Source organism: Cherax quadricarinatus, chromosome 20 (genome assembly GCF_038502225.1).
Source record: "Cherax quadricarinatus isolate ZL_2023a chromosome 20, ASM3850222v1, whole genome shotgun sequence".
In the NCBI taxonomy this organism is placed as follows: domain Eukaryota; kingdom Metazoa; phylum Arthropoda; class Malacostraca; order Decapoda; family Parastacidae; genus Cherax; species Cherax quadricarinatus.
The window spans coordinates 38,995,648-39,013,130 of NC_091311.1; the positions used below are offsets into that span (position 1 = coordinate 38,995,648).

The 17,483-nt window shown below is 42.7% G+C and overlaps 1 protein-coding gene across 2 annotated transcripts in view; it reads left to right on the top strand.

Annotated features, from left to right (window-relative positions):
- Window positions 1-16,713, top strand: part of LOC128700697 (innexin inx2) — a 37,162-nt gene extending 20,449 nt beyond the window's left edge. Inside the window, exons 2-3 of one of the 2 annotated variants that reach the window (XM_053794018.2) lie at window positions 6,876-7,068; window positions 15,428-16,713. In XM_053794018.2, coding sequence (XP_053649993.1) covers window positions 6,887-7,068; window positions 15,428-16,592 — 1,347 coding nt within the window. In that variant the 5' untranslated portion in view covers window positions 6,876-6,886 and the 3' untranslated portion in view covers window positions 16,593-16,713. The remainder of the gene's footprint in view (window positions 1-6,875; window positions 7,069-15,427) is intronic. The other variant, XM_053794026.2, reaches the window with a different exon arrangement.
- The last annotated feature ends 770 nt before the right edge of the window (window positions 16,714-17,483 follow it).

Consider the following 17,483-nt stretch of genomic DNA (forward strand, 5'->3'; position numbering starts at 1 on the left):
CTCCCCAATCTTCATGACTTTGCATTTGGCTGGATTGAATTCGAGAAGCCAGTTACTGGACCACATGTCCAGCCTCTCCAGGTCTCTTTGCAGTCCTGCCTCATCCTCGTCCGATTTAATTCTTCTCATCAACTTCACGTCATCTGCGAAAAGGGACACTTCAGAGTCTATTCCTTCCATCATGTCGTTCACATATATCAAAAATAGCACTGGTCCTAGAACTGACCCCTGTGGGACCCCGCTCGTAACAGGCACCCACTGTGATACCTCTTCACGTACCATGACTTGTTGCTGCCTCCCTGTCAGGTATTCCCTTATCCATTGCAGTGCCCTCCATTTTACATGCGCCTGATCCTCCAGCTTCTGCACTAATCTCTTGTGGGGAACTGTGTCAAAAGCCTTCCTGCAGTCTAGGAAAACGCAATCTACCCACCCCTCTCTCTCGTGTCTTACTTCTGTTACCTTGTCATAAAACTCCAGGAGGTTTGTGATACAAGATTTGCCTTCCATGAACCCATGCTGGTTTTCATTTATAATCTTGTTCCTTTCCAAGTGTTCGACCACTCTCCTCCTGATAATCTTCTCCATGACTTTGCACACAATACATGTCAGAAACACAGGTCTGTAGTTTAGTGCCTCGTTTCTGTTACCTTTCTTAAATATGGGGACTACATTAGCTCTCTTCCATTTCTCAGGTATTTGCCCAGTTTCAAGGGATGTGTTGAAGAGTGTGGTTAGAGGCACGCACAGCATCTCTGCTCCTTCTCTAAGGACCCATGGGGAGATGTTGTCCGGTCCCATCGCCTTTGAGGTGTCAAGGTCACTTAAGAGCTTCTTCACCTCCTCCTCAGTTGTTCGTATGTCATCCAACACTTGTTGGTATATTCCCTCTTGATGTTCCCTTCTGTGCTGTCTTCTCACAGCCCTTCCTGTCTCTACTGTAAAAACTTCCTTAAATCTCCTGTGTGTGTGTGTGTGTGTGTACTTACCTATTTGTACTCGCTTGTTTGGGGTTGCAAAGGTCGATTCGCAGCTCCCGGCCTCGTCTCTTACTCGATCCCCTCTCTTCCCGTTTCATGAGTTTATCGTATCTCTCCTTAAAGCTATGTAGGATCCTGCCTCCACTACATCACTCTCCAGATTGTTCCACTTCCTGCCAACTCTTTGACTAAAGAAATACATCCTAACATCCCTGTAGCTCATCTGAGTTTTCAACTTTCAGTTGTGACCCCTTGTTGCTGTGTCTCATCTCTGCGACATCATGTCCCTATCCACCTTGTCAATTCTTCTCAGTATTTTATATGTCGTTATCATGTGTTCCCTATCCCTCATGTCCTCCAGTGACTTCAGGGTGATTTCCCTTAACCTCTCCTCGTAGGATATACCCTTAGCTCTGGACTAGTCTTATTGCAAACCTTTGCACTTTATGTAATTTCTTGACGTGCTTGATCAGGTGTGGGTTTCATACTGGTGCTGCTTACTCCAATGTGGGCCTACCTGTCTACCTGGAGTCTACATGGAAAACATTCCGGGGATTAATGCCCCCGTGGTCCGGTCCACGACTAGGTCTCCTGATTGATCCAGCCTTACTTCTGTCACCTTGTCGTAAAACTCCAGTAGGTTTGTGACACAGGATATCCCCTCCCTGAAATCGTGTTGGTTATCGAATATAAGATCATTCCTTGTGTGTGTGTGCGTATAAGGAGGGGGCATGGGGGAAAGTGGCAGGATAGAGCTTAACATTGTTAAGGTTGTATTCTTCCGAGCATCATTAGCTGCACGAATACCCTTATCCAACACTTGAACACTTCCAGCAGTCGCTGGAATTTCTTGCACACAAGACCGGAATGTCCTCTCAGAGGCTATAGCATTTCGGCAGAGCTAGAGTTTTTTAATACTTTATCTCCTGGATGTGACCCACAAGAGTCGGCTAACACTGCTAGGTGGGCTGGGTCAGCAGGGGTGTAAGGAAACTTACATATATGACTTTCCGTGCCATGGAATCGGGACCGGTACCTTGGAATTGTGAGTCGAATGCTCTCACCAAAACAGATTGTGGGTTTTGTGTGTGGGGTAAGGGAAGACGAGGCGGGAATAGGGCGTATCATCGTGAAGACAAGCGTCGTGATGGATCACTTGCCCACCTGCCCACCCTCCTGAGTGGTAAACAAAGCAGCTACAACATTACTTCCTTGCAACCCCCATCATCTGTAGCATGTTCTCTTGGTCTCCACCTACCTTCCTTGTATCTGCAGCCTTTGGTATCTCCATCTGTTCCTTCGTTGTATCTACAGCCTCTAATATCTCCATCTATGTCCCTTCGTTGCATCTACAGCCCCTGGTATCTCCATCCATGTTCCTTCGTTGTATCTGTGCTTTCCTATATCTAAATCTACGTTCCTCCATTTTCTTGTATTTCTTTCTAATTGCCTTCGTTGTAGAGCATCGTTTTAGTATCTCCATCTAGATTCCTTCGTTGTATGAACATCCTTTGGTATAACCATTTGTATCATCATCGTTTAGTATCTCTAATTTTCTTCCTTGTATCAACAATCTCTGGTATCCCTGTTTATGTTACTTTGCCGTATCTCTACAATCTTGTATCTCCATCTAGGATTTTCACCCTACGGTAATATTACTCAGTCTATGAAGCTTCAAAAATATACGGTGAAAGGGCTTGGATAAATACATAGAATGGCAGGTATTAAACGAATTCTGCAACACATCGGCCGTTTTACGTCCAAAGAAAAAAAATATCTTCACTATCGCTCGCACCCTAGCTATTTTTTCTACAAAAAAGGGAAAACATTACGATTCAAGGATGACTAATAAAATCTCAATATCCTTACACTTCATTCAAAGTACAGGAATTGTAATTCTCAGTTCCCAAACTCAGATTCTGCTCACCGGTTTCAGTGCGTACACTCCAACAGCTCGTCAAATCCCATTCGCTACTTGCTTTACATTTGCCTGTTCGATGTTCAAGCTTTACCTCTCAAAATTTCTTCACACCTTCATTCCATCCCTTTCTGAGACGTACACTACACCTCTTTCCATCCACCGTGGGATTTATCCACTCTCATGATCAATCTACAGTATCTTACTTCACTCTCTCTACATAGCACAACCATCTCAACAAGTGCCGGATTAAAGAGGGCGGCAACCTGGGCTGCATCCGCAGGACCCTCACATAAACAGGACTCCCATGCAAAAGGGGTTACAACACGAAAGAGATCTCTCACGCAAAAAGGGATCCCGATACGAATGAGACCCCCATAAAAGGCCTCCTCTCCCCAAAAGCAAAATAAGTGTCCACACAAAATAAGACCACACAAAGCAGGGTACTGGGTAATCTGGACACGAAAAAGGTATAATTCCCTGAAAGATCAGTGATACTACGCATCTATCAGTGATGTTCAGTGACAGGGGTTTACCCGGCCCCCTCCCCCTCACAGCTCCGAAAAAAAATCAATACCATCACACCTTCTAATTTTCCTTTTTTTTTTTTGCATAATGATCACTATACATTGCTACGAGTCCTGTCTAGGCTAGATATTTTCAGCACGTTATTTACATCCCCTTTATTTATTCCTGTCTTCCATTTATACACCTCAATCCTATCCCCCCTAATTCTTCGCCTTTCTAGAGAGTGCAGATTTAGGGACCTCAGTCTATCCTCATAGGGAAGATTTCTGATACATGGGATCAACTTTGTCATCCTCCTTTGTATGTTTTCCAGAGCATTTATATCCATTCTATAATACGGTGACCAAAACTGTGCAGCATAATCTAAATGAGGTCTAACCAAGGATATATAGAGTTGAAGAACAACCTGAGGACTCCTATTATTTATGCTTCTTGATATGAAGCCAAGGATTCTGTTAGCTCTACTGCGAACACTTATGCACTGTTGTCTTGGTTTCAGATTACTGCTAACCAGGATTCCTAAATCTTTTTCGCAATCCGTAATATTAAGATCGACATTATTTAGTTTATATGTGGTATGGTTATTTTCCTGTCCAACATTTAGAACTTTGCATTTGTCTATATTAAACTGCATCTGCCACTTCTCCGACCACTGCATCAGTCTATTCAAATCTTCCTGGAGTGCTCTAATGTCCTCGTCAAAATGAATTCGATGGCCTATTTTGGTGTTATCGGCAAACTTGCCGATGTAGCTCTTTATGCCCTCATCTATGTCGTTTATGTAGATTGTGAACAACAGGGGGCCCAAGACTGACCCCTGTGGAACACCGCTCGTGACGCTTCCCCACTCTGATTTCTCCTCATTTATGCAAACTCTCTGCTGCCTATTTGTCAACCATGCCTCTATCCAGGAAAAAATTTCTCCTCCTATTCCATGTGTCTTAATTTTCCTCAATAGTCTCTGATGTGGGACCCTGTCAAAAGCCTTAATGAAGTCCATATACACAATATCATATTCATTACCATGATCTACCTCCTCAAATACCTTAGTGAAAAAAGTTAATAAATTCGTAAGGCAGGAACGCCCTTTTGTAAAACCATGCTGAGATTCGTTGATTAATTTGTGCTTTTCAAGGTGGCTACGAACTGCCTCGGCAATTATTGATTCCATAAATTTTCCCACTATGGAGGTTAGGCATATTGGTCTATAGTTCGGAGCTAAGGACCTGTCACACTGTTGTAAATATCCAATAAATGAAATTATAATATACATACCCCTCACCAAACGTGATTTTCTGTGCTGGAGAACTGTAACATGAAGATAAGTAAGTGTTAGTGCGCTACTCCCTCTTCTTTAACAACTAACTCTTTCCTTCTTAATCCTAGGGTATACATATACACGTTGAGAGATGCGTATCTCAACATTTATACGCCGAGAGTTTATTTTAGTCCTTATTCTATGGTGATGTAGAGGTGACATGGAGACTCAGTGATTCTTGTGTGGTCGATAGGCTTTAAATTTAAGGGACGACTATATCAACCATCCTTAACACCGCCTCCTGTTGCCTTGTCCCTCCCACCCCATTAATTTAATCATCCCTGCACCGAGCAGTTGTTTTCCAACCATCTGGTAATTACCGATTCATCATCATTTTATTGTTCTAAAAAAAGCGAGTGTATATCCCGTTAAACATGGCCACTGTCTGACGTCACAATAAACAACTTGATGATTTATAGACGACGAGTTACATAACTACAGAGATCTTATGAAAACTTATGTGAATTCTTTTATTTCGAAAAATAAAAGTCGCAGTATCATGGCTGGAACAATTCACAACCCAAAACAACGTTTCGGTCCGTTATGGACTATTATCAGATCAGAAATACTGAGAAATTTACTATCGACTAGCGTTACACTGACGAGCTAGTTATTAATAACTCACTAATGACCCAAAACATATTTGAAACTTCTCTGATCATATACGAGTCCTAAACTATTATTAACCAGAGTCCTGGTTTGTTCAAGGTGAATAATTTTCTGTTTAAAATATAGTACACTCTTTGAGAGACATTTATCGTGAGAACTGTGACTGGGCATAGTAAGAAAAAGCAGCCTAATAATATGAATCCTCGGGCATATCACTCATGATTGGAGTGACTGTCGAAATGTGCCTACATCCAGAGTTATAGTAGGTTGAAAACAAAGTACTGTTAGGTTAAAAGGAACACACAAATCAAGTTTTCTTTATATTTACTGTTAGTTCAGTACTCCATCTAGGAAACTAGCTTTAGCTTATCATTGCAGTGAATCACTGTAACTCATGAGTTTTCAGTGTCATATTCAGTGCTTCCCTGTTTGTGGGCGAAATCTCTTCTGATACTATACACCATTCAACAAGCCTCTCTTGTACATATCGCATGCCAAAGATTTTACCTATCCCAACCCATAAACTGTACACATATAGTACCAAAGGATACCCACATTCAAAAAGCAGATATTGTACATATCCCATACCGAAGGTTGTATCTATCTCATACCAAATGTTATGCACATCCCATACAAAAGGCGATTGTCTATGCCACAAGTTTTTATGCCACTAGAAGCAAGACAAGAAACGTATCAAGCAGTAATTTGTTTAGCCCTAGCTTAAATTCGATAGATCACCCCAGATATTCTTTCCACACTGTCAGAGTTCATAGCTTACATTCAGTAGGTCTCCCCTCAACGTTCTGTCGACACCGCCAGACTTCCTAAGCTTCACATCTTCCATTAAACTGATTTCGTCCGGTAAAGTATAAGCCTTCATGCACTCTCACCTATAAGATTACATTCACTCTCACATAAGGTTTCATTGACTTTCACATGTAAGGTTTCATGTACTCACATAAGGTCTCATACATGCTCGTAAAATTTCATCCACTTTCATATATGACATTTCATGCACTTCACATACAAAATTTTATGCACTTTAACATACAAAATCTGATCTATTTTCACTTATTATACAGTCTCATATTATATATATATATATATATATATATATATATATATATATATATATATATATATATATATATATATATATATATATATATATATATATATATATATATATATATATATATATATATATATATATATATATATATATGTGTGTGTGTGTGTGTGTGTGTGTGTGTGTGTGTCTCGTGCCGAATAGGTAAAACTGGTTAATTAGCAAGAGCTCATTTAAAATTATTTTCTAAAATTATATTAAATTATTTGTAAAATGATATTAAATTATATATAATGCACTCACATCTTCACTTACTGTTTTTTCTTTATCAACTTGAGTTGTCTTCAAATGATAAGCGTAATTTACGCATTTTTTCTGATCACGTTTAACACCAAAACCGCCATAACACGCTTTTAGGTGCAAAGTTACTTAATCACTTTTGTTTCTTTCCAGCAGGAAGCAGTATGGCTCCCGTGTTCGGGGGAGGCCTGGACATCCGCTCCCTGCTGGGCACCATAGTCAACTTGATCAAGAGCAGAGCCAACCAGATATGTGCTGCTACGTGCGACGGACTTGTCCTCAGGATGCATTACCGCTGGACTTTCTGCTACCTCCTGGGCCAGTTCCTCTCAGTGTGGTACTCGTGGTGAGTCTCGTTGGTACTCGTGGTGAATCTCGTTGGTACTCGTGGTGAGTCTCGTTGGTACTCGTGGTGAGTCTCGTTGGTACTCGTAATGAGTATTGTAGCGTACTTTTTCACTACTCATATTTCGTATCATCCATACATTTTCTAGGTCTCTGTCAACACAGTTGCAGCAGATCCATTTTCCTTCCTTACACTTCTCATTTTTCTAACGCTTTTAATGTAACTTTCATTAGCTCCTTGATAATGTGAGAAATCACGAAAGCGCTTGGAATATCACTATTTTTTTTCACAGTGGTTATTCTGCATTTTGTGATATCACCTGTTTACTGTGATCTCATTGCGCGCGCACACACACACACACACACACACACACACACACACACACACCTAAGGGACACTACAAGAGAGAGAGGAGAGGATGAACCAGCAAGGCTGGACTTAGTATTCACCTTGAGTAGTGCAGATATCGAGGACATCACATATGAAAGACCCCTTGGGGCCAGTGACCATGTGGTTTTAAGCTTCGAATACACAGTAGAGCTACAAGTGGAGGGAGAAGCAGGAAGCCCAGGACGAATGAAGCCAAACTACAAGAAAGGGGACTACACAGGAATGAGGAACTACCTGAACGGGGTTCAGTGGGACAGAGAACTGGCAGGGAAGCCAGTTAATGAGATGATGGAATATGTAGCAACAAAATGCAAGGAGGCCGAGGAGAGGTTTGTACCCAAGGGTAACAGGAATAATGAAAAAGCCAGGATGAGCCCATGGTTTACCCAAAGGTGCATGGAGGCAAAAACCAAGTGTGCTAGGGAATGGAAGAAATATAGAAGGCAAAGGACCCAGGAGAATAAGGAGAACAGTCGTAGAGCCAGAAACGAATATGCACAGGTAAGACAGGAGGCCCAACGACAATATGAAAATGACATAGTAGCGAAAGCCAAATCTGACCCGAAGCTGTTATACAGCCACTTCAGGAGGAAAGCAACAGTCAATGACCAGGTAATCAGGCTAAGGAAGGAAGGAGGAGGGACCACAAGAAACGACCGAGAAGTATGTGAAGAACTCAACATGAGATTCAAAGAAGTGTTCACAGAGGAAACAGAAGGGACTCCAGAAAGACGGAGAGGTGGGGCACACCACCAAGTACTGGACACAGTGCACACAACCGAGGAAGAAGTGAAGAGGCTTCTGAGTGAGCTAGATACCTCAAAGGCAATGGGGCCAGATAACATCTCCCCATGGGTATTGAGAGAGGGAGCAGAGGCGCTATGTGTACCCCTAACAACAATATTCAATACATCTATCGAAACAGGGAGATTGCCTGAGGCATGGAAGACAGCAAATGTAGTCCCAATCTTTAAAAAAGGAGACAGACATGAAGCATTAAACTACAGACCAGTGTCACTGACATGTATAGTATGCAAAATCATGGAGAAGATTATCAGGAGAAGAGTGGTGGAACACCTAGAAAGGAACGATCTCATCAACAGCAGCCAACATGGTTTCAGGGACGGGAAATCCTGTGTCACAAACCTACTGGAGTTCTATGACATGGTGACAGCAGTAAGACAAGAGAGAGAGGGGTGGGTGGATTGCATTTTCTTGGACTGCAAGAAGGCGTTTGACACAGTTCCACACAAGAGATTGGTGCAAAAACTGGAGGACCAAGCAGGGATAACAGGGAAGGCACTACAATGGATCAGGGAATACTTGTCAGGAAGACAGCAGCGAGTCATGGTACGTGGCGAGGTGTCAGAGTGGGCACCTGTGACCAGCGGGGTCCCGCAGGGGTCAGTCCTAGGACCAGTGCTGTTTCTGGTATTTGTGAACGACATGACGGAAGGAATAGACTCTGAGGTGTCCCTGTTTGCAGATGACGTGAAGTTGATGAGAAGAATTCACTCGATCGAAGACCAGGCAGAACTACAAAGGGATCTGGACAGGCTGCAGACCTGGTCCAGCAATTGGCTCCTGGAGTTCAATCCCACCAAGTGCAAAGTCATGAAGATTGGGGAAGGGCAAAGAAGGCCGCAGACGGAGTACAGTCTAGGGGGTCAGAGACTACAAACCTCACTCAAGGAAAAAGATCTTGGGGTGAGTATAACACCAGGCACATCTCCTGAAGCGCACATCAACCAAATAACTGCTGCAGCATATGGGCGCCTAGCAAACCTCAGAACAGCATTCCGACATCTTAATAAGGAATCATTCAGGACCCTGTACACCGTGTACGTTAGGCCCATATTGGAGTATGCGGCACCAGTTTGGAACCCACACCTAGCCAAGCACGTGAAGAAACTAGAGAAAGTGCAAAGGTTTGCAACAAGACTAGTCCCAGAGCTAAGAGGTATGTCCTACGAGGAGAGGTTAAGGGAAATCAACCTGACGACACTGGAGGACAGGAGAGATAGGGGGGACATGATAACGACATACAAAATACTGAGAGGAATTGACAAGGTGGACAAAGACAGGATGTTCCAGAGATTGGACACAGTAACAAGGGGACACAGTTGGAAGCTGAAGACACAGATGAATCACAGGGATGTTAGGAAGTATTTCTTCAGCCACAGAGTAGTCAGTAAGTGGAATAGTTTGGGAAGCGATGTAGTGGAGGCAGGATCCATACATAGCTTTAAGCAGAGGTATGATAAAGCTCACGGCTCAGGGAGAGTGACCTAGTAGCGATCAGTGAAGAGGCGGGGCCAGGAGCTCGGACTCGACCCCCGCAACCTCAACTAGGTGAGTACACACACACACAAACACACACACACACACACACACAGCCAGAAATGAATATGCACAGATAAGAAGGGAGGCTCAGCGACAATATGAAAATGACATAGCATCGAAAGTCAAGACTGACCCGAAGCTGTTGTACAGCCACATCAGGAGGAAAACAACAGTCAAGGACCAGGTAATCAGACTGAGGAAGGGTGATGGGGAATTCACAAGCAACGACCGAGAGGTATGTCAGGAGCTCAACACGAGATTTAAAGAAGTATTTACAGTGGAAACCAGTAGGACTCCAGGGAATCAGAACAGGGGGGTACACCAGCAAGTGCTGGATGAGGTACATATAACCAAGGAGGAAGTGAAGAAGCTGCTATGCGAACTTGACACCTCAAAGGCGGTGGGACCAGACAACATCTCTCCGTGGGTCCTTAAAGAGGGAGCAGAGATATTGTGTGTGCCATTAACAAAGATCTTCAACACATCATTTGAAACTGGGCAACTCCCTGAGGTATGGAAGATGGCAAATGTAGTCCCAATTTTTAAAAAGGGAGACAGACATGAGGCACTAAATTACAGACCTGTATCACTAACGTGTATAGTATGCAAGGTCATGGAGAAGATCATCAGGAGGAGAGTGGTGGAGCACCTGGAAAGAAACAAGTGTATAATTGACAACCAGCATGGTTTCAGGGAAGGAAAATCCTGTGTCACAAACCTACTAGAGTTTTATGACAAGGTGACAGAAGTAAGACAAGAGAGAGAGGGGTGGATCGACTGCATTTTTTTGGACTGCAAAAAGGCCTTCGACACAGTTCCTCACAAGAGGTTACTGAAAAAGCTAGAAGATCAGGCACACATAACAGGAAAGGCACTGCAATGGATCAGAGAATACCTGACAGGGAGGCAACAACGAGTCATGGTACGTGACGAGGTGTCAGAGTGGGCGCTTGTGACAAGCGGGGTTCCACAGGGGTCAGTCCTAGGACCTGTGCTGTTCTTGGTATATGTGAACGACATAACGGAAGAGATAGACTCAGAAGTGTCCTTGTTTGCAGATGATGTGAAGTTAATGAGAAGAATCAAATCGGATGAGGATCAGGCAGGACTACAAAGAGACCTGGACAGGCTGCAAGCCTGGTCCAGCAACTGGCTCCTTGAGTTTAACCCTGCCAAATGCAAAGTCATGAAGATTGGAGAAGGGCAAAGAAGACCGCAGACACAATATAGTTTAGATGGCCAAAGACTGCAAACCTCACTCAAGGAAAAAGATCTGGGGGTGAGTATAACACCGAGCATATCTCCTGAGGCGCACATAAATCAGATAACTGCTGCAGCATACGGGCGCCTGGCAAACCTACGGATAGCGTTCCGATACCTCAGTAAGGAATCGTTCAAGACACTGTATACCATTTACGTCAGGCCCATACTGGAGTATGCAGCACCAGTTTGGAATCCACACCTAGTCAAGCACGTCAAGAAATTAGAGAAAGTGCAAAGGTTTGCAACAAGACTAGTCCCAGAGCTACGGGGATTGTCCTACGAAGAAAGGTTGAGGGAAATCGGCCTGACGACACTGGAGGCCAGGAGGGTCAGGGGAGACATGATAACGACATATAAAATACTGCGCGGAATAGACAAGGTGGACAAAGAAAGGATGTTCCAGAGATGGGACACAGACACAAGAGGTCACAATTGGAAGTTGAAGACTCAGATGAATCGAAGGGATGTTAGGAAGTATTTCTTCAGTCATAGAGTAGTCAAGTCGTGGAATAGTCTAGAAAGTGAAGTAGTGGAGGCGGGAACCATACATAGTTTTAAGGCGAGGTATGATAAAGCTCATGTAGCAGGGAGAGAGAGGACCTAGTAGCAATCAGTGAAGAGGCGGGGCCAGGAGCTATGACTCGACCCCTGCAACCACAAATAGGTGAGTACAAATAGGTGAGTACACACAGACACACACACACATACCCGCTTGTTTCTGCGTGGTGCATTGATATATACATATATACCCTTTATTCCTCTGGCCACACTGCCGGAAGAAGTGCTATACTATCTTAATCTTAACTGTCTAGACATAGTTAAAGGTAATTAGACTGTTGTTGGTAATTCTCATTAGATAGCCTCAATATGGACTGTGGAGTCTTCTGCTGTCTACCTTCTACCCCTCTAACCTTGCTTCATCTCGTCGTCACTGAGGCTTCAATTAGCATAGCCATCATTGCCTGTTGTACAGTGGTTCTGGGAGGTCAGCTGGGTGCCGCAAGCCGCTTAAGTGGATGGATAAATACGAGTGATAAGATAAGATTTCGTTCGGATTTTTAACCCCGGAGGGTTAGCCACCCAGGATAACCCAAGAAAGTCAGTGCGTCATCGAGGACTGTCTAACTTATTTCCATTGGGGTCCTTAATCTTGTCCCCCAGGATGCGACCCACACCAGTCGACTAACACCCAGGTACCTATTTGCTGCTAGGTGAACAGGACAACAGGTGTAAGGAAACGTGTCGAAATGTTTCCACCCGCCGGGAATCGAACCCGGGCCCTCCGTGTGTGAAGCGGGAGCTTTAGCCACCAGGCCAACGGGCCTGGTGTTATTTTTTAAACACAGTGCCTCAATTGTTTAGGAGAGAGTTTTTGTTGTTTAGGAAGAATGCATCTGTTTCTAATTTTGGCTTGGAATTGTTGGCTCACTGGGCACTGTTTTTTTGGTTAATGGAATTTAAAGCCTTTCCACTTCACTAGGGTTAATCAGACTGCACGTATCATTTACACCACTAGACAACAATATTCTAATTCCAAAAAAATACGGATTAAAGTAAGCTCTCAGAATATTTTCGCTGAGATAAATACAACTGTCCGAGTGTATATCCCGTCTCTCTGGGCACGGGATGGTAATGAAGGCTGAACATATTGATCAAGGACAATACCTTGATACTACTGTAGTACTCTTGATTCCAGGCACTTTAGCTACTCACACTCCCCCCCCCTTACTCCGGTGCTGTTTGACTCCTATAGGTTTAGCGCTTCTCTGTGAATGCAATACTCACAACAATAACAACTGCTAAACCAGTAACAGTAACAATAAATATTTCTAATTGTATATGTTGGTATCTATGCTTATGATATGACTGTTATTTTATTCTGAGTAAGAACGAACACCTTGGCTACTCTCACTCCGACTCTCTGAATGATGGTTAATAAAGAGAGCTCTGAAAGTGTTTGTTCTAAGAAATTCTGAGAGAGATTTTATTTGGGATGTAAAAGAATTTTAAGAGTTTTCTAAGAAAACTCAAAGAGTTTTCTAATAGAGCTCTAAGTGTTATCTGAAAGAGCTCTTAAGAGAGCTCTGGTAGTGCTCTTGGATAGGTTAGAGAGTTTCCTGAGAGATTTGAGGGCTGGAAAGATTTTAAAGCACCCTAATACAGACTTTTTAAGAGTCCTGTATTAAAGCTCTTTTAGAGCTCTAATAGAGCAGTCTTATGTGGAAGCTCACATAAGGTGAGAAGAGCGGAAATGATGTCTCGGTTCATATCAGTTAAGGATAAGCTGATGGTCTAATATTGTACCAGGGTGGAATAATTGGGGTGGTGATGATGGTTTGGGGATGGGGGGTTGTGGCAGTGATGGTGGTGATGGCGGACGGTAGGGGTTAGAATGGTGGTGGTACTGGTTGTAGTGGTGGTGGCGGCAGTAGTAATAACGGTTCTGTAGGAAATTATGATAAAGTTAATTCTAGCTAGTCCTGGAAGCCTCCTCATCTTCCTCCTCCCCTCAGTTAAGTCCCGTTGGTAATCAGGTTCGTCAGGAGTCCTACTGCCTTAGTAGACTTTCCACAGATCTTTGGGTAAAGGGAGAGTTCCCGGCTTGGTAAATCTTCCGCTGGTCTCACTTGTTGCTGCCATCGGATCCGCCAACAGCACTACCACGGTGTTGCAGCATTAATGTTAAGATATTCTGCATCCTGCGTGCTAAAGGCGCCTCTCCCGAGATACGGGTTACCTCCCGAATTCAACAGTTTTTTAGACTTTCCCACCGAAGTGACTGTTCTATCGTGTACCACATATCCAGGGAAAACAAAAGGCTATTTTCCACATATCGGGCATGATATCCGTTTATAATGATATATTGAAAACGACTGTCTAGCGGTTCACTAAGTTGTCTTTTATTCTTTACGAACCCTTGAAAACAGTCGAAGCACGAGGCTATATTTTGTTTTAATTGGTTCGCAAGTTGGATAGCGATGTCTCTACTGACTGTGACATTACGTTGTTCATTTTACTCAGGTTATCTGTAATAATAAACTGTATTTTCTCTGTGTTCTTCTCTTAAGACCGACAGGAAATAATTGTTAAAAATCGAGCACATTTCTTCCTCATATCAGTAAGTAGTTCAGAGTTAGTTTTAAGAGGACCCAGATTTTCTCAAATCCTTGGAAGAAACCTTTCGGATTTTTCTTTGATTATTTTGCAACCACACTATCATGCTCTATATCTCTCTTTTCTTAGGAACGAATTAGTTAATAAGACGACCACTCTCCTTTATTGATGACCTTATCAATTCCTCTCTTCTGCTCCAAAATATGTTTTAGCTAACAGTTTTGCTCTGCTCCATTGATGGCTGTTATTGCTAAAATCTTTAATATTCCATACTACCATAATTCCTTCTTTTTCAGACAATAATCCATTTTTTTAGTTACAACCTCTCTCTCTCTCTAAGCATCAGCTTAGAGAGAGAGAGAGGTTGTCTGTCTGCCTCTGTCTCTCTGTCTCTCTCTCTCCCTAAGCTGATGTTTAGAGAGAAAGAAACAGACAGATAGACAGACAGACAGACAGACAGACAGGAATCGAAGGGGTAATGTGAACGGGATAAAGTTTGTGGTAGCAGGTATAAATGACAATGGAAAACTTTTAATTAAATTGCGCTCAGAAAGATACTTGGTAATAAGCGATCCATGTGTCAAGAAGAAAAAAATTATGAAGTATAATGAAGCGTCCAATGAAAAAAAAAAATCTGCTGAATTTTATGTTAGTGGATAAAAGGTAGAAGGGCACATACTTTTTTTTTTTTTTTAGCATGTACCTGTTTTTAGAGACACGACTGATATTTCGGATCATAATTTTGTTATAGATGGAGTAAGAGAAAGAGGAAAATGGAGTACAAGGAGAATGTTATCAGAGACATAACCTCGCAATATAATGTTTTAGATTTACCTCAATATATATGATTTTTTTTATGTATTTGGCAATATTAGTTTAAGCACAATAATAAACATGGCTAATCTCATACCATCACAGTGGATAGAGCTTCAGTCTTTTAATATAAAGTTAAAGAGAAGGGCTTTCGATATTTATTTTCATAAAACAACTTTTCTGTTGCATTTTGCAAGTGGTGACTGTAGGGATTTCTCTGTCTCTTGTGTCTCCCTGCAGGTACTATAGCCGTGTCATTACTTGTGTTTCCCACAGTTGTCTCTCCTGCGAGTACTATCGCTCAGGTACCTCTTGTAAGTTTCGCATGTGCTTACCTTTCTTTCCTTATATGTATTGACCTATCTCTTCTGCAGTTACTTTTACTCGGACATCATATATGTATCCCTCATGTATTGACCTGTCGTCTCTCCCACAGGTACTATCGCTCAGTCATCACCTGTGTGTCACACTTTAACGCTGAGACGCAAATCCGCCTCGACTACATGAACATCTGCCTCTCCTATCCTTACATCGACGAGAACGGTTCCAGGCGCTATTTACTCTTTTACCGCTGGGTGTCCTGGTCGTTCCTTCTCCTGGCTGCAGTATATTACATCCCACGAAAAGTCTCCAAAATATTTGACAACACGAGATGCAAAAAGCTTATAGAAGACCTAGCGAGTCAGGCCCCTCGCTACGACCTGACGGAGCGAGAACTCGTGGAACGGGCGGCCAGATACATCCTATATAACCTCAGAACTCACAATGGTCTGTACTGGAAATATCTCTCTGTCAATGTATTAGCGTTAATGGTTGACATTTTTGCTATATACTTTCTAGACTTCATCTTGCAAGGGCGATTTATTCAGTATGGTTTCAAGTCTTATCCCTTTGACAGAGACCCATGGAAATTCACAGACTACATGTCACAAACTTTTCCACCTTTCGCTTCCTGTGAGCTTACTCCTACCAATAAACTGGTGAATAAACGCAATGAAAAATTTGGTTGCCACCTAACTATCATGGAACTCTATGAGAAAGTGTTTTTAGGTTTGTGGTTGTGGTTGATCATATTAACCTTCATCACCTGTTGTTACATTTTGTATCTCGTCTTGATGTGGGTTCCCAGTGTGCAAGTGTATATTCTACATACCGCCAAGCCTGCTTATGTCAATGACAGAATTCGGGAAACAGTACAAGGCGTGGCGAACAACTGCAAGATTGGCGATATTTATCTCTTATATCGCCTGAGGCAGCACCTCAGCCATGCGAGGTTCTACGAATTGATGAACAGACTGTCTGATCCCAACCTACTGAAGACAAAGGTGCAGCAGGCAGGGCTAAGCACCCCATCAAACATCAGAGGTAAAGTGACGTCCCTCACTCCGGCTGACATGCTGAAGGGAAGACGTCCCCAAGACCCTCACATGAGCCCTAAATACCTTCACCATCTGCCTCACGTGGCCCAAGATCCACTCATGAACCCTAGGTACCTCAACCAGCTGCTCGACAACCCTGACATAATGGGACTGGGCAGACATCAACATCACCCACACTATCGCACACCACGCATCAAAAACACCAATATCTTCATTGAATAGTTCATACTGATTTTTATATTATACATAATTCATATTTTTAATTGGCATTAGGAGTATCATAATTTTAATTGAATGTTTTTATATTGTATTATAAGTTATTAATAAATTTTATATGCATATACATATGTATATGTTATTTCAAAACTGCAGTCCATTGATCTCTTATATTTATGGTAGAATTTCTAGCTTATTTCATGAGACATTCAACTTTCTGAGGTTTCTGGCTTACCCTCTGAGTCTTCTAACTTATTCTCTAAGATTTCTAAGTTACTCTCTGACTGCTAACTTTATAAGTTTTTATCTTACTGGCTGAAACTTCTAACTTGCTCTCTGAGATTTCATTTACTACTTACTTTCCGAGACTTCCTACCCCTGAGATTTTTAACTTCAAGTTTTCAAGTCTGCTTCACCTACCTCTTTTTTTCCCATCAGCTGTTCTTGTTGTACACTAAACATCTTCACGGTAAAGCCAGTGTTATTCTCTCTTGCCTGGTGACTACACTCCCTTACCAGACACGGTAAAGCCACTGTTATTCTCTCTTGCCTGGTGACTACACTCCCTTACCAGACACGGTAAAGCCACTGTTATTCTCTCTTGCCTGGTGACTACACTCCCTTACCAGACACTGGCGCTTCCCTTCACCTCTCACTGAAGAAAGAACAAGTGGTAAAGCAAGGTTTAGTGTAACGTATTTCTCTGTGTCGAGCTTTATCAAGATACCAGAGTGATACGTTGTCCCAAGAGAAACTTGTTCTGCCACATGTCTTTTTTTTTTCCTATTGCTATTGTCGGCAGTACGCCATTTGGATTGAGCTCTCACTGCACCTGGCACTGTGCCGTCTGGCGCCGTCTTTCAGTGGAACACCGACATCACGATGGTGGGGGAATTC